This window comes from Dunckerocampus dactyliophorus, chromosome 16 (assembly GCF_027744805.1).
Source record: "Dunckerocampus dactyliophorus isolate RoL2022-P2 chromosome 16, RoL_Ddac_1.1, whole genome shotgun sequence".
In the NCBI taxonomy this organism is placed as follows: domain Eukaryota; kingdom Metazoa; phylum Chordata; class Actinopteri; order Syngnathiformes; family Syngnathidae; genus Dunckerocampus; species Dunckerocampus dactyliophorus.
The window spans coordinates 16,681,807-16,698,937 of NC_072834.1; the positions used below are offsets into that span (position 1 = coordinate 16,681,807).

General features: G+C 39.3%; 1 protein-coding gene across 2 annotated transcripts in view; it reads right to left on the reverse strand.

Annotated features, from left to right (window-relative positions):
• The window catches only part of tmem132e (transmembrane protein 132E), a 496,716-nt gene that overhangs the window by 75,244 nt on the left and 404,341 nt on the right, over nucleotides 1-17,131 (reverse strand). For both annotated transcript variants that reach the window (XM_054754825.1, XM_054754824.1), the window contains exon 3: nucleotides 5,759-5,899. In XM_054754825.1, the coding sequence (XP_054610800.1) occupies nucleotides 5,759-5,899 (141 nt within the window). The remainder of the gene's footprint in view (nucleotides 1-5,758; nucleotides 5,900-17,131) is intronic.

A 17,131-nucleotide genomic window follows, 5' to 3' on the forward strand; every position in this document is an offset into this window, starting at 1 on the left:
CTGCGCCGGGACACACACGCCCGTGGTTTCAACATATCAAGCCCAGTTCCGACTGCGAGGAATAACACGTATTGTATTTACACGTATTGGCGCCGCTGGATGCCTCGGTGACGGAAAGTACGGGAGCCCGTAGGCCTGTATATACAACAGTTTTTTATTGTTGATTTTTTAGAGAAAAACCCGATATCAACCGATATTATATTTTTATGGCAATATCGGGCCAATAATATCAGTGGGCCGATATTATCGGGCATCTCTTATACCAGGGGTCACCAGCGTGGGCCCGCAGGTTTTCAGTTAATGAAAGAACAATAGAAAGAAATGCATTCTGAAATACGAAATGTGAGTTGTGGACACCAGCATTTTGTTAATGTTCTGGTAAAACAAGCATATTTGCTTTGTTTGGGTTTACGTAAAATAAGCTCTGAAAATAAATGTTACAAAAATGAGTAGCTCTTGGCCATTTTCATTTTGCAAAAGTAGCTCTCACAAGGAAAAAGGTTGGCGACCCCTGCCTTGCATAATGTAAACCTCCTTTTACGTAAATTCCACTGAACGCAAAGAATTTATGTAAAGTTTTTGCATCGTATTACTTAAGAAATTGCATATAACATAAAGCGTCAAGTCTGTGCAAGTTCACAAATTCGATTTGAATAGCTCGCGCGACAGAGAGAGGGTAACATTTTCCATGACTAACAGGGTACACTTGGTGACGCCTTCTGACGCTTCACGCTCTCATTGGCTGATTATCGGGGCACCGCCTACGCTCTCATCTTATTGGCTGACTTATCCAGTGCGTCTGTGAGTTTGTATGAAAGACAAGCTTCTCCCTTCCTCATCGTAGTCGCCCTTAAACTAGTTCGCACGCATTGAAATCTCTTCTTAATTTTTTTACTTTGCTTTGTGTTTACCGTAAAATTAGCATAGTCATGGGCCCTAAACCAAGTGTAAGTGATAAGAAAAAAAAGGGAAAAGTTGTCGATAGAAACCAAGCAGAAAATGACCCAGAAATTCAGTCGCTTCACGCTCTCATTGGTTGATTATCGAGGCACCGTCTACGCTCTCATCTCATTGGCTGATTATAGGGGCACCGCCTACGCTCTCATCTCATTGGCTGACTTATCCAGCACGTCCGTGAATTTGTGTGAGAGACAGGCTTTTCCCTTCCTCATCGTAGTCGCCCTTAAACTAGTTGATTGTTTTTGTTTTTCACTTTTATTCATTTACAGTAATCTTATTTATTACCTTATTTTATTTTGGAATGTTACTCTACTATGTTTATGCTAACGTTTTCTTACATTTTCCCACCATATTTGGTGGACTTTGAATATTTTGAAGGGCCAAAGGTGTGAGTTTGGGAAGATCTTGGAACGGATTAGGCTATTTACATGTATTTTACGCTTCGTATAACATAAAAACCCTATAACATAAACATTCTCGGAACAGACTATTTACGTTGTAGGGGCGTCTACTGTACTTTGTTTTGTATGTTTCTCATATTACCCATATAACATATTCTTTAATATTTCAACTTTATGCTACTAAGATGAAATAAATTTTCCTCATATTACGAGTTTATTCCCGTATTCTTTTTTTCTCATTAGAATACGACTTTTTTTTTCTCTTAATATTTTGACTTTATTCTCATAGAATTACAGCTGTTTTTCCATTTCTGCTGGTAAACTTATTCATGTTAAACCTTCCAAATATTTTAACTTTTTTCTTGTACATTTTCTTCTCCTTGGTATGACTTTATTCCCGTAATATTACTTTTTTGTTAGCTCACAGCTTTTACCTCTTAATATTTGGACTTTAAATTACTGCAGATTTTTCCATTTTTGCTGTTGCTGTTTTTCTTTTTAAATTATATTTTTAGAAGGTGCTGCGGGTTGTAAATGGCACTTGGGCCACACTTTGGACACCCCTGCCTTAGGTAGTAACAGGCTGTAACACACAAACAAGTTATTTTTGACCTTCTCAACTAAGTACGGCGTTATGTTTGTGTTAGCTCATTAATGTCACTCTGAGGAAGGAAGAAACATGACATTATTGAAGAAGAGGTTTCTGTTTAGCAGCATGAAGACATCCAAGATCAAGGTGCCAGTTAAGTGGCGTCATTTCACCCCAGAAGGAAAAGGAGGGAAGCCTGTTTCCGTGAGGTTAATGATGCTGCGCTGTCTCAGACATGGTTTTTTTTCACAGCTCAGGAGGGAGGATTCTTTGATCAGAGCGCTCTTCCAACAGATTAACTGGGAGGCTTGGTTGCATCAAAGCACGAGGACACTTATGGCGGCGGTGGCGGACGAGTGGACGCTTGTGAGACGCTTGCGTCATCATTAATGACTTTTCAGTACAACACATGCATGGAAACAGGAGTTCAGAACATTTTGAGAGAGGTACTCCTTTTCCAATTTGTGACCATTTTACCCCCCAAAATGTTTATAGACAACTGATTAATAAAAAATATGAACACATGGAGTCCAGTCCAGTATGAAAGTTGAATACCATCATGTTGCCAAAAAAAAGGCCTGCAAAAAAAGGGGAGATTTCAAGTGCATTGTATCAAAACATTTTTTGACGACCATATTTATTTCATTTGTTAAACCCTGATGTCACACAAACAATCGAGAAACTGCAAGAATGCGCATCAGCCCTTCCATGTGGCGTATCACTTGAAAGCTGGGATGATCAATGCATGTAGCTTCACGCCTATTCTGATCAACAAAAATTTAAAATATGGACACCATGGCAGTCCATACAACTACGTGTCTACTACTTGTCCACTACTCTTTTTCGTGTCAACACCAAAAGCCGAACCGACTTACTTACTTATCATTTATATTAATTACTATTTAATTCTGAATTATTATGCCATACTTGTGGCCATTGTACTTCTATTTGCCTTTCTTGAGTTGAATGGATTTGCCCTAACAAAATGAGTGGTATGATACTAAATATAATATAAAGTAAGATACTAATAGTTTAATTTGAATTTCAACGGTTCAGTTAGTGTGTACCAACTCAGTCTTTCTTATTTTATGGCACACTCTTGTAAAGAACACGTCCCCCCCCCACCCCACCCCCTTCATGCTCGAGTAGTCTTTACGACTAAAGCTTTAGGTGTTATGGAGGAACATAACCACATAACTTTCATACTTTAATAGTCCATCCTCCCTCCTAAAAAAAATACACACAATCCACAAAATCCCAAGGCAAAGCTTCCTCTAAGTGGCCTTATAAATTCCAATAATTGCACTCATTTCTACATCTTTCTGTCCTCCATTTAACCCCCCAGGAAGAAGGTAGCACGAGTGCATCTCATTGCTGATTACATCTGAGCACCAAAGGGAAGAACACTGCTGATCTCTTCATCGCTCTCTTTATGAGTCTATTTTTACTCAGCCTTTTCTCTTCATCACATCACACTTTAGTCAGCCATGGAGTTCAGCATCGTTTTTCTTTCTTGACCCCTTTTTCTTTCTTTCTTTTTGGTACGGATCAGCTCCTCAGCGGTGACAGCTTGTGGGCCAATACATTATTGATTGTGGTCAATGGCTGTTCCATATTAATAATAACGTCAGGACAGCTAACAGCCAACAAGGTCATTACTTACAGGCCCAATTATTCAGTGCAGGATTCCATACTAGCGCTAGTAATACAATATGCCCTTCATGATTCCTTTCTTTTTGCATGTTTGTCACACTTAAATGTTTCATATCATTTAAAATGAGTCAGTGAAAACACAACTGAACACAAAATGCATTTTTTTAAATGAAACTTTTTATTATTGAGGGAGAACAAAAATCCAAACCGGCCAACCAAAACTACCCCAAGAGCACAGCAATGGCTCATCGAAGAAGTCACAAAAGACCCCACACCAACATCCGAAGAACTGCAGGCCTCACTTGCCTCAGTTAAGGTCAGTGTTCATGACTCCACCATAAGAAAGACACTGGGCAAAAACAGCCTGCATGGTAAAGTTCCGAGACGAAAACCACTGCTGTACAAAAAAACCCCATTAGGGCTCATCTCAAAACATGTTGATGATCTTTGGGAAGACCTTTGGGAAAATACTCTGTGGTCTGACGAGACAAATGTTGAACTTTTTGAAGGGTGTGTCCCATTACATCTGGCGTAAGTAACGCCTCATTTCAGAAAAAGAACATTATACCCACAGTAAAATATGGTGGTGGTAGTGTGATGGTCTGTTTTTCTGTTTCAGGACCTGGAGGACTTGCTATGATAAATGGAACCATGAAGCCAAAAAATTCTGAAGCCATCTGTTCGTGACCTCAAGCTGAAACCAACTTGGGTTCTGCAGCAGGACAATGATCCAAAACACACCAGCAAGTCCACCTCTGAATGGCTGAAGAAAAACAAAATGAAGACTTTGGAGTGGCCTAGTCAAAGTCCTGACCTGAATCCTATTGAGATGCTGTGGCATGACCTTAAAAAGGCGCTTCATGCTGGAAAACCCTCCAATGTGGCTGAATTACAACAATTCTGCAAAGATGAGTGGGTTAAATGTTTCCAAGAGACTCATTGCAAGTTATCGCAACGCTTCTTTACAGTTGTTGCTGCTAAGGGTGACCTAACCACTTATTAGGTTTAGGGGGCAATCACTTTTCCACACAGGGCCATGTAGGTTTATCTCCGTTAATAATAGAAAGTTTCATTTAAAAATGATTTTAAAACTGCATTTTGTGTTCAGTAGTGTTGTCATTGACTAATATTTAAATTTGTTTGATGATCTGAAACATTTCTTTCACTTCAAACACTTCTTTCTATCTGCAATTAATTGCAATTAATTATGAGTTACCTATGGACAAAATGTGATAAATCGGTTGACAGCCCTAATAAAAACGTGTTTTGTGTTAACATTTTTGGCTTTCTGCAGCTGACAAATTGCACATTGCATTTACATTATTTCTTGTGGGAAAACTGATTTGTTTAGTGTGTCTTGTTTCTTTTAGAGCCACTTTCATTCTTAAAACCATACAAAATAAAGATGCGAGCATCAGCTGCTTTGTGTTTTTAATATTTGTGTTTTAAATTAAATATTTATGTTTTAAAGTGCACACTAAAAGTACTTATGACCAGTTCCAGTGGAGAAAGATTCAAATTTATGTTAATGAAGAAGTATTTATCGTATATAATGTAAAGGAAAGCAAGTAGAAATAACATGCAAGATTTTTCTTGGAAAAAAGAAATAATACAAGTAAATCTTAATGAAGAACTTTTTGTAGGATGTTGTTCAGAAGCAAGTAGGGATTGCTTGAAAAAATGTAAATAATTTACAAGGGCAGTCTAAGCGACAATAACATTTTAGAGGGAGGTTTTATGAGCTAAAGTAATATGCTAATAAATGTTACTGAAGACTTTTTTAAAAAAAATCATTCTTAAAAAGCAAGTAGAGCTTACTTGAGAATGACTTGTAATATTTACTTACAAAGTCTATGCGGAAAAGGTTACTGAGATTGTTTTCAGTAAATGTCACTCTAGATACAGTATTTTACATACAGTATTTCACTCTGGATACAGTGAAAACATGAATCAATGTTCTTTTTTCATGCTTGTTTCTCAGCATGGACATGATTTAAGGTGTGTTTGGTGTCAAAAGCCGGGTGTTGTAGCATCTCCTCGCGTTGTCGTCTAAATAATGGATGAGGCCAGAAGTTTTGTTGTTGTTTGTTCTGCCAGAAGCTGACATACTAGAATTACTGCTTTCAGACAAGTTGGGTGAATTAGTGAGACTCACCCTTGCTTGACTGCTTTGTTCTTATTCACGTCGATGGTGGTGATGGAATGCTTGGCGCCGGACAGAACCTCCCATTCCACCTTCCACTGGGCACTCTTAGACTTGGTCTGGATCAGGTTCACCCCTTTCTTGGCTTTCACCCTGCAGGAAGACGGGTCAGTTTTATTACAGGAAATGATTTATGTCCAGGGTCGGAGGTGAGCGGCCCACCGTGTGCGGGCGGGTCGCCTCCTCGCATAGCGTCATGGCGAAAGCAATTCCGCAGATGAATCAATAAGTGAGATGAATGAAGATGGCATCCGGGAGATAAATGAAAGCAGAAGGCTTGGACTCGCTCAGGTCAGAGTGTGTGGAATCAAATCTACAAGGCTCTCTCGTCTTCGCTGCTGCCCACGGGGCCTTTAGAGGACGTTATTATGAAGCACTGAAAACACAGTCCTGTACAACTCCTCCTCCTCCAGTCATTATGATTACTTTCTTTAATTAGCCCGATTGAAACCTCAGTGTTTATTATTCTCCACCTTTATTCCCATTTTTGAGGGCCTTATTGGGAGTACTGTATACGTTTCCCCTGCTGCCTTCCAAGAGGGTGCCAACATTTGAATGTGCTGCAAGTATTACATGATTCTCTGCTCTTGCTGCTTTGAGTATAAAATACGCCCTACGTAACAAAAGCACGTGCATTAGTTATGTTTACCATTTGGCAAAGTTTAGCTACTAATGTTAGCTATCATGAATGTGTAGGCCAGGGGTGTCCAAACTTTTTCCAGCGAAGGGCCACTTTGATATTTTGTAAACCAACACAGAGAGATACAGTATGCTAAGAAGCTACAGTATATGTAGCTCAAGAAAAATCTGCATTTTACCTTTGTAATATAGGTGAAATGCTACTAAAAATGACGTTTTTTTCCATAATAATACGAGTTTATTCTTGTAAAATTACGACTTTTGTTCTTCATTCGATTATGACTTTTTTTCTTAATATTTTGACTTTATTCCCGTAAAATTACAGCTGTTTTTTTTCCCATTTCTAGTGTTTTTTAAGTTTTCCAACTATTTCATTTCGGCTTTCCTCCTGTAAATTTTCTTCTTGTAATTATAACTTTATTCCCATAATATTTTTTATCTTTTAAAACAATGTATATTTTCTTTATTTCAATGTTGTTACTAAAATTATATTTTTATATTATATTATTTTTTTATATTTATATTTATATTTATATTTATATTTATTATATTAAGTTTATGCTCATAAAATTGCAACTTTCTTCTCATTAGAAGACTATTTTTTTCTCCTAATATTTTGACTTTAGTCTGGTAAAGTTTCTGCTGTTGATTTAAAAAAAAAAAAAAATTCCAAATAGTTCAACTTTTTTCTGGTATATTTTAATCTCTTAATATTTGGGTTTTATTCCCTTTCATAAATTTTCGCCAAACCTCAGTTTCAAAAATTGCCACATTATTCATTGTTTTTGACAATATCACTTTAATATTTCAAGTTCATGATACTAAAATTAAAATTTTCCTCACACTACTACTTTATTCTAGTGAAATGACTTTTTTTCTTAATATTTTGACTTTATTCCCGTAAAATTACAGCTGTTTTTTTTTCCATTTCTAGTGTTTTTTAAATTTTCCAACTATTTCATTTCGGCTTTCCTCCTGTAAATTTTCTTCTTGTAATTATAACTTTATTCCCATAATATTTTTTATCTTTTAAAAAAATATATTTTTTTCTTTATTTCAATGTTGTTACTAAAATTATATTTTTATATTATATTATTTTTTTATATTTATATTTATATTTATATTTATTATATTAAGTTTATGCTCATAAAATTGCAACTTTTTTCTCATTAGAAAACCATTTTTTTCTCTTCATATTTTGACTTTAGTCTGGTAAAGTTTCTGCTGTTGATTTAAAAAAAATAATAAATTCCAAATAGTTCAACTTTTTTCTGGTATATTTTAATCTCTTAATATTTGGGTTTTATTCCCTTTCATAAATTTTCGCCCAACCTCAGTTTCCAAAAATTGTAACATTATTCATTGTTTTTGACAATATCACTTTAATATTTCAAGTTCATGCTACTAAAATGAAATTTTTCCTCACACTCCTACTTTATTCTTGTGAAATTATGGCTTTTTTTCCCTTGCTAGATTACAACTCTTCTCTTAATATTTAGACTTTAGATAGATTTTCCCATTTTTGCTGCTGTTGTTTTTTATTGTTTCCTTCGTCTTAGGAGCCTTTGATGACTCGCTAAGTAAACAATACGAAACCCAAATAACTCCACCCCACAAGGTCAGACTTCTATAATAATTGGTGTGTATAATGAGGATGACAATGAAGGGCTCCATATGTCCCTTTCTACAAGTAATTACTCGTCCACCTAGTTGCTGTGAGTCATGGGTCCCGTATCGACTTGTATAAACCCTAATTTGTGTGGGATAGGGATGACCCATTCAATGCTTGCAGCTGTACTATTCTTACTATTATTTCTGCAATTACAGACAGCCGAGGTGTTCATTTATGTGAACCATGAAGTGGACATGCTGCTAATTGGAAGCAGAGAGGTTATTATTCCCAAAATTTGGATTTAATACGTTCTATTTTTAATTTAATAATGACTTGGAGCACATGGGAAAGTGGAAAAAGAAAACATAGCTCCCTTAGACCACGTGTTCAATTCTGAACAAGTATATTGCACAACACAGCAGCAGCTGAACCGATGTAGTAAGAATGGTCAACTGCTCAGTTAGCATTAATTGTAAAGAACAGTACGACAAGAAAACGAAAACGTCATTGCACGAAAACGTCATTGCAAGAGACGTCGTTACGTGAGACGTCGGCACGCGAGACGTCGCCACGTTGGACGTCGCCACGCTAGACGTCGCGACACGAGACGTCGCGACACGAGACGTCGCGACACGAGACGTCGCGACACGAGACGTTGCTGCACGAGACGTCGTTACGCGAGACGTCGCTACGCGAGACGTCGCTACGCTAGAAGTCGCTACGCTAGAAGTCGCTACGCTAGAAGTCGCTACGCCAGAAGTCGCTACGCCAGACGTCGCTACGCCAGACGTCGCTACGCTAGGAGTCGCTACGCTAGGAGTCGCTACGCTAGACGTTGTGACACGAGACGTCGTTGCACGAGACGTTGTTGCACGAGACGTCGTTGCACGAGACGTCGTTGCACGAGACGTCGTTGCACAAGACGTCGTTGCACAAGACGTCGTGACACGAGGACCGCAGTTTGAAAAGAACACGGACATGAACACAAACACTGTTGGATAATACGTTGATACACAAAACAACCTCGCACTAAACGTTGTTGCACGAGGGCCGCAGTTTAAAATGAACACGAAACACAAACACTGTTGCACAAAAGTCTGTGCACAAAACATCGTTTCCACAGAAAACATCTTCACACCAGGACTGCAGTTTGAAGGGAGCTTTTTTTGCAGGGATTCTGGCCATAACCTTTTCAAGTGAGTTAACTGGTTCTCCACCTAACTTATATTTTACAACTTTTATGTTCTCTAGCAGAAAAATGAGTAATGAGGACGTGTGCGCCAAAAATCCTCCACCTGCACCTCAAACAGGCTCCCTGTTATCCATCCCGTCATCAGAAAAGGTGAATTCTGGTTTTCACAGGTTGCAGCTATTAGAGCATTGTTTCTTGTTATTGCGTCTCTCATTAGATAAATTAGCTGACAGAGACACAGATGAAAAGAAACACTTGAACAAATCACCCCTCATGATGCAAAATAAATAAATAAAAATAAAAAAAGGTGACCCAGTTGCTGCCTGATTACTAAAGCGTGCCAAAATAACTTCAGATAACAGACAATAATTGCACATTATTGCGGGGCATCAGCAGAATGAGGAACACATTTAAAGTTCATTACCTTCACTCACCGTGCGCCTGTAAAGACCACCGCATATTCATCATCATCATCATCCTCATGCATATATGTAGTACAGAGCTGCTGCATGCCGCTTTTCCCCACAGACGCTTGTTCATTTTGCTAAAGAGAGGGAAGCGTCAGAGCCCACTGGGGTGCTGCACGGAATCTGACTCCGTGTTCATCGGTGTTGGTTAATGAAAGAATGCTGTAGAACATGAAGCAGCGGCGACGCACACACAGAATCTATACGAGCTGCTGCTGCTGCTGTTACAACAATAAGATCTTCCAGTGCATGTATGATTTGTAACATTCCCATTGTTCATTCTCGCATTGCATGAATGTAGACATGGCACATGACCTTGAGTAGGAAATGCTATGAAGTTAAGCACTCTGTCACGCTACTCACAAAGACATCTTGATATCACGAGAGCAAGATGACACCTGACAACTGTCCAACTGGACCTCGCCTTTCCCTGGATGTGGTCAGAGGGAAGTGGCCACTGAGCTTAGAATGTCAGCAGCAGGTTGCAACAGAGAGAATGGAAGAGTCACAGAAAGACACACTGTATGACTTTCTGTGAAAATGTTTTCAAAAATTCACTTGTTGTGAATTTTATCGTTCATTTCTGTGTTAAAGAACAGCAAGTTGTGCAGAAAGTGGTAAAACATTCAACAGTGGTGCAAAAGTCTCGAGAAGTTAAATGAAGTTCACCTGGAAAGGTTATACTGCAGCGCATGTTAGCTCCATCCTGAAATTTCACCCAAAGGCCAAATCCCCCGAAGTTTTTGTGAATACTGGACCACGGTAATACTTTATTTCATTTTCTGCATACAAAAACCTTGTGGCAACTTTTTTCTAAAAAGATGTTGCAGCATTCCTTGACACATACTGTGGCCGTGGGGTGCCAGAAAGTTTTATCTGGGAAAAGAATCATTCCATCGAAACACATTTCTACCCATATAATATATTAATAATTATAAAAAAAGGAAGCGTCATTGCACAAACTGGCATCTCCAAACGATGCGCGAGCACGGCCAGATAGTCAACTTGCATCGCATAAGCTTGCATTGCATTGGCAAAAATGCAATAGTGTAAAAGTTAACCACTGAAATTTTCCATGCACAAAAACCCTTGGCGACACATTACACACACCTGGCAGATAGGAGGCCGCTGAAAATGCTTCATTTCACCGCATTTTCCACTTGTATTCACATAATCACAACACTGATGCAAAGTCCCATTGACTTTCATTATAAGCACCATTTCATTTTTCAACGCGTTATAACAATATAGACAAAATAAACATGTATTTTCTAATTTCAGGGTTTCATTTTTTTTTTTAATAATCCACTTTGTCAAATTTACTGTTTAGAACAGATTGGACAATTTTTCCATTGTAAGGGATAGTGTTTCCTACCGGAAACCCCCCACTGACTTCCATTATAAACACCATCTTTGTAATTAAACAATAGAAACACGCATTTTCTAATTTCAGGGTTTCATTTTGTTTAAAATTAGTCCAATTTGTCATACTTACTGTTTACAAGGAGATTGGACAATTTTCACATTGTAGGGTAGGTAGTGTGTAAAATTTGTGTCGCTAAAGATGATTCATTTTGCAACATTTGACCCTCAATGTATGCTCAGCCGCAGCCGTGGGCACCCCCATGTACTCAGAATGGTACAATCTTGATCACGTTACATTTTCAAATGATTCGAGACTGACGGTCGAATCACACTCCTCCGAATCGAATCGTCGCATAGCCTACAATTCTAAGACACCCCTAAACAAAACCATTGATTTATGATAGAAACGATTTTTGCACGAAGCAAAACCCCCATTAACCCCTCCAAGTGATGCATGAGTGTCTATCGCCTGGCTTTGACACTTTTAGGGAGTAGAATGCTGCATTGCATGGACAAACATGTCAACATGCAAGACCACAACATCAGAAAATGACACTTCAAGCAAGAAACCTTGACACAACCTTGCCGTGTCTCCTTGCAACAAATTGCTCAAACATGATGGACATGTTTTGGTGCAAAGGCATTTTTAAGTTACCGACAAAAATGTGCAATGTTTTTAAGGAGCGCATAGGTTTTTTTTTTTGGTAGGAATTTTTACTCATTTTTGATGGCAGCTTTTTATCTCTTACATAAAGGGGAGCTCATTCAAAAAAGGTAAGCGTAGGCACCGTTTTACCGTATGTAATTTTACGCTGCGTGTTTGTATTTAAACGTAGTAGCAGACGATCCTCGGGTTACATTTGCTCGCCTCCCTTGACGGTGACCTCACGATCTCTAATTTCAGACCCCTCGCTTTAATAATAAAAGATAACACGAGACAGTCGGAGCTCATTTTCCCGATATATACGACGTCTCTCTCTGTCTCTCTCGCCCTCTCTCTGCAGAGGCGGACATTTGAGTAGCTTATGAAGTCATCTTTGAAACACTTTGCATAGAGCCAAACCCACACTGACCCCCCCACAAATGATGCATGACTGTGGCCAGAGAGCCAACGTCTGTTCACTCGCTTCCACACTTTAAGCTCTTCGCAGAGTTGAAGGTTTTTGGCCTGTCACTTGCTTCGACGAGGTCTTCATAATGTTTTGATGTAATGGTAGAAAAAATAGTAATACAGTCGTCCTTTGCCACTTTGCACTTGGGATTTTGCGGTTTCACTCTATGACAGTTTTTCAAAAAGAAATGAATAAATCATGCTGTTGAATACGGCCTATTGTTAGTCAATATTTAAGCAAATGTTACAGATTTTTGGCCTAAATTAAGCATTTTCAAGTGTAAAAATGGCTACATGAACTAAAATACAAACACTGTATAAGGCATTCAAATGACACATTGAAAGACGTTTAGGAAATGTAATATTCTGCACTTGTCACTGGGTGTCAGTAATGTTCGGTGAGACACACAAGCACCAGACTTGATCAGTGGAACAACAGGCTTTAATCCCTAATAAAAATCCTAAAAAAAAAAAACACACACAGGACCCCCAACATCACTTCCTGTCTACCCGTCACTGAGCTCCCGTAGGGAACACATTTAAAGCAACACACACAAGCACAAGACTTATTTATTCCTTAAATGGCTTATTTATTCTTATTATGTCTACTATATTGTATAGTAGGAGTGTAAAGGTGACTATAGGGGTGTTACTTCATGTCCTGAGGGCTTTAATAATGTTAAAAGCCGTATTTCTAAAAGGTTGTAAACAGGTTTTCTAGGAAAATATTTCATTTAGAAATAAGGAATCGTACTTCGTTGAAAATCCATTTATTTATTTATTATCCATTTATTGAGTCTGGACCCAATTAACCACCATAAACGAGGGATCACTTTACTTTCTTCAAACAAAGAAATATCTTTGAATCCCCCCCAAATGAATCATTGAAAAACTCAGTCATTTTGAAGGATTTTCCATGCGTTTCCATCACCTTTGGGAAGCCTGAGAATAGTTCTCCTGACTCAAACACAGGGGGGGAAAAAAAGCATTTCACTTACACAAGTTTTATCCTGACTTGAGGGAAATAACGCAACGTTACAACAAGAGGCCCGGTGGGGGAGTAAAAGAAAGTGGAGCGGTTCTGATCATCAAGATCGCGAACGACTCCCCTCAGGTAACACACACAGGAAAACAACATTCCAATGTTACCTCAGTTTCACCTGTACGAATGTAAAATGGAATTCTCGCTTTGACTTGTAACAAATTTATTTGCATTTGTGGATAATGAGTGATGTTTATTTAGAATTCCTGAGCCTCTTGTAGAGAATCAGTGTCGTGATTTTTATAAGGTTTAACCCTTTGGAGTCCATGGTAGTTTTTAGCATTTTTACTCTGTTTACCTTTATACCTCATCTTAAAAACAGTCTATCTGGTCTCAGTTGGTTTCCTTTTTTTCAGCACACCCTCATGTGTGTGACCGTACACTTGTTTTTACATTTTCACATTGTGTATCAACACATTGGGCCTACAATCACCCAAAAACCTAACGTTTGTTTTGTTTTTGAGCGTTAAAATGTCTGACGTGTAATGGATTCAAATAACCTCCCTGAATAACAAACAAACTCCAGGCTCATATTGGTGGATGGTGGGTCTGTCGTCATTTAGCGCTTTTAATTTGATGTTGTTCCTGTCATAGTTTGACACAATACATAACAAATAAGATCAATTAGATCGCTATCATGTAAGTTTTATGTTTTGCTGATGTATTGTCTAGTGTGCTGCTAACGCTAGCGCTGCTTATGCTATTTAGATCCAATCTCGTTTTCAGCCATGGTCACATTGACACAAGCCCCCAAATAGCTGTCCACGGCTATGCCTGCCGGTAGCTAGCAGCTCGTAACCCAAATTTGATCTTGCGTTAACTTTGACAGCCCGAATATGTGTGTGTGTGTGTGTGTGGGTGTGTGTGTGTGCGCGCGTGTGCGAGTGCGTGTGTGTGTGTGTATATATAAGCGGACTGACTTAAGCGGGTTCATTTCAGGTATCACTTGCTACTTAATCAGATCTTACAGTCTATTTTTGCATTTTTGCAGTCTCATATTTGCAAAATCAGTATCAGTGGCGTGTTTGGTGACATTTTCCTCCCAGGGAGGGAGGAACCTCCGCTTGGAAGCAAACCCCGGAATCTGCCAAATGTCACATATTTGGGATGCAAGGGAATGTTTCTGCTCATTGTTGCCAATTAATCTTGGACTCGTGGCTCGTGGAAATCAACTAATGCTGGAGTGATTAAAAATAGCCTCCCACGCCTCTTGGGACGACCGGGGGGGTACTAATTACAAGCCTCCCCTGTACTCGTTATGAAAGGTCACATTAGACGAGGCAGGCTGCTTTTTCATGATGATGATGAGAAGTTCATGTCTCGCTCACCTACTGCATCAACAAATTCCCGCCTTATCAAAAGACAACAAGACCTCCGTGTTTGCCAGCAGATTGGACGCCGCTATTTGGAATGTTTTCCCTCTGCAGAGTTGCAAACCAACATTTGGGTGGCGGTGCTCGCAGTGCTGTCCCCTGACGGATGGTGACAGACCTCGCTGTTGTCCTTTTTAGCCGTGCAAAGTAAATAAACAAGTGAAATGTCAGCACTTGAATGCCTGAGCAGCACTCCGACTACACTCGTCGCATTAGCGACAACGGCTAAATTTGGACAGTAAAGCTCTTCTTTTTCCCGCCGCAGTCGTCTTTGAGGAAGAAGCTCCATTTGTTCCTTGCAAGGACACTTCGTGCCGCTGCAGACACAACAAATGCCATTCCATCGGGATATGTATAATTCAAACTAAGTGCAGTTTTTTAGTTGTCCATCGCCTGTTGTGGACTTGGAGCTTTTAAGTGCGGAGCGACATGTCATTTGTTTTATTTTTAAAATGCTCTCCCCCGAGCAACACAAATAAACATCGGACCTTTTAAAAGACAACCACAACAAAGGTGACAAGTTGGTAAGGTTATGTGGGACAAAGTTGACCCGGCAATGTTCAGACTTCTGTGTATTCAGCATTTTTTTTTTTGCCTTTTTTCAGCGTCGCTCTGTCTGTATTACTGGCACCCACACAAAATAGGGAGGTGGGAAGTCTATTTAGCAATTTTCCGGCTTTAGAAGTAGTACCAAAGCTGTAACAAAAGTGGGATTCGATGCCACCTGTGTATACGCCAGTGACATGTGGTCAGGAGAGGCAGGTGAGGCAGATCCTCACTTGTCATAATGGGAAAAAAAGAATAATGTTTTTAAAAAATGTTGTTCTAAATTTATTTTTTTGTACGATTTAAATTGTTTTAACATTTTTGTACGTAAAAATCGCAGAATTTGCACATTTCCTGATCAAATACAGGGCAGAAGGCTGAGATGATGAGCCTACCGTCTGAGTGCACTGCACCGAGTGCACTGAAAGGCACTGCTTGTCAGCATGTTGCCAAGACAGTGTTCCCTCGTTTATCGGGGGGGATAGGTTCCCAAAATAGCCAGCAATAAGTGAAATACGCGAAGTAGCTGACTTTATTTGTTTACAATTATTATACAGGTATATGTTTTAAAGCTTTAAACCTCTCACAATAAACTTTATACACTTATCAGACAGGCATTAACATTTTCTCACGTTTATCTCTTGTTTAAAAACTCTCAAAGTTCAAATTTAGTTTAAATTTTAATGATCAATCTACTAGGTTGGACACAAGAAATGACTAAGTGACTCACATGTATTCACTCCTCTGACCGTGCCTCGTCCTGGCTGTAGCATTTTTGTATCCTTGTCAAAACAAGGATCCTCCTTCTCATCGTACTCCTTGAACCGAAGATTCATTTAGCCAGTTAGCTTCTTCTTATATTGTTTATTAGCGGTTAGCAAGCAGCTCACACAGTTAGCAGGTTTGCTCGTGACCACTGACCACAACAGGAAACTACACAAAGGAGATTGATTGACAATGGCCTACAGCCAATCAGGACACAATGGGCAGGTTCTCCCTTAGCCAATAAGGACTGTTGTGGCTCTATATTTAGGTGGCAATTGTCTACTATGCGTTCCTAATATTCTCTTAAAGGCAAATAAACACATCCTAAGACTCGGTGGAGTTGCATACATCTTCAACTCTCACATGAGTATACAACACCCACTACTGGTAGCAGTAGTAAATACAATAACAGACACATACAACAGAGCACCGATAGATCGCTCGAATACACCACAAGGACACAGAACACAAAGCGTGTTCATACACTGTTAAAAAAAAAATGCAAAATTGCACTTAAAAAAATCTGCGAATCTGCCAAAGGTGAACCACGATGTAGCGAGGGAACAATATTATAGCAATATTATGTTGCAGAAACAAGTATTATTTTATTTTGTTTACTATTTATTCACTCATTAATTTTCTATGCCACTTATCCTAACTAGGGTCGTGGGTGTATGCTGGAGCCTATCCCAGCTGACTTCGGGCGAGAGGTGGGGTACACCAGCCAATCACAGGGCACATATAGACAAACAACCATTCACACTCACATTCATACCTATGGACAATTTAGAGTCGCCAATTAACCTAACATGCATGTTTTTGGAATGTGGGAGGAAACCGGAGTACCTGGAGAAAACCCACGCACACACGAGGAGAAGATGCAAACTCCACACAGACATGTCCAAAAAGAGATCTTCCAGATCTCCTGATTGTGTGGCCAACATGCTAACCACTGTCACTTCCTGTTGACAGGAAAGGAAGATCATGGCAAGAGCTCCTCTTTTGCTGCCGGAGTTTTGAACTATTTTGGAGTCTTCCTGACCACACTTTGTGTTCACAAAACTACAATAGTGTGCTGACATCTCCGACTTCAACTCGGACTGGTGAGAGGTATGGACTTGTCGAAATAAACAAATTATAAGCGCTGACAGCCATTAGCAAGGCAAGCTAATGGCTAACCGCCGAAGCGCAAGGCGTTTGCTTCGCGGCAATG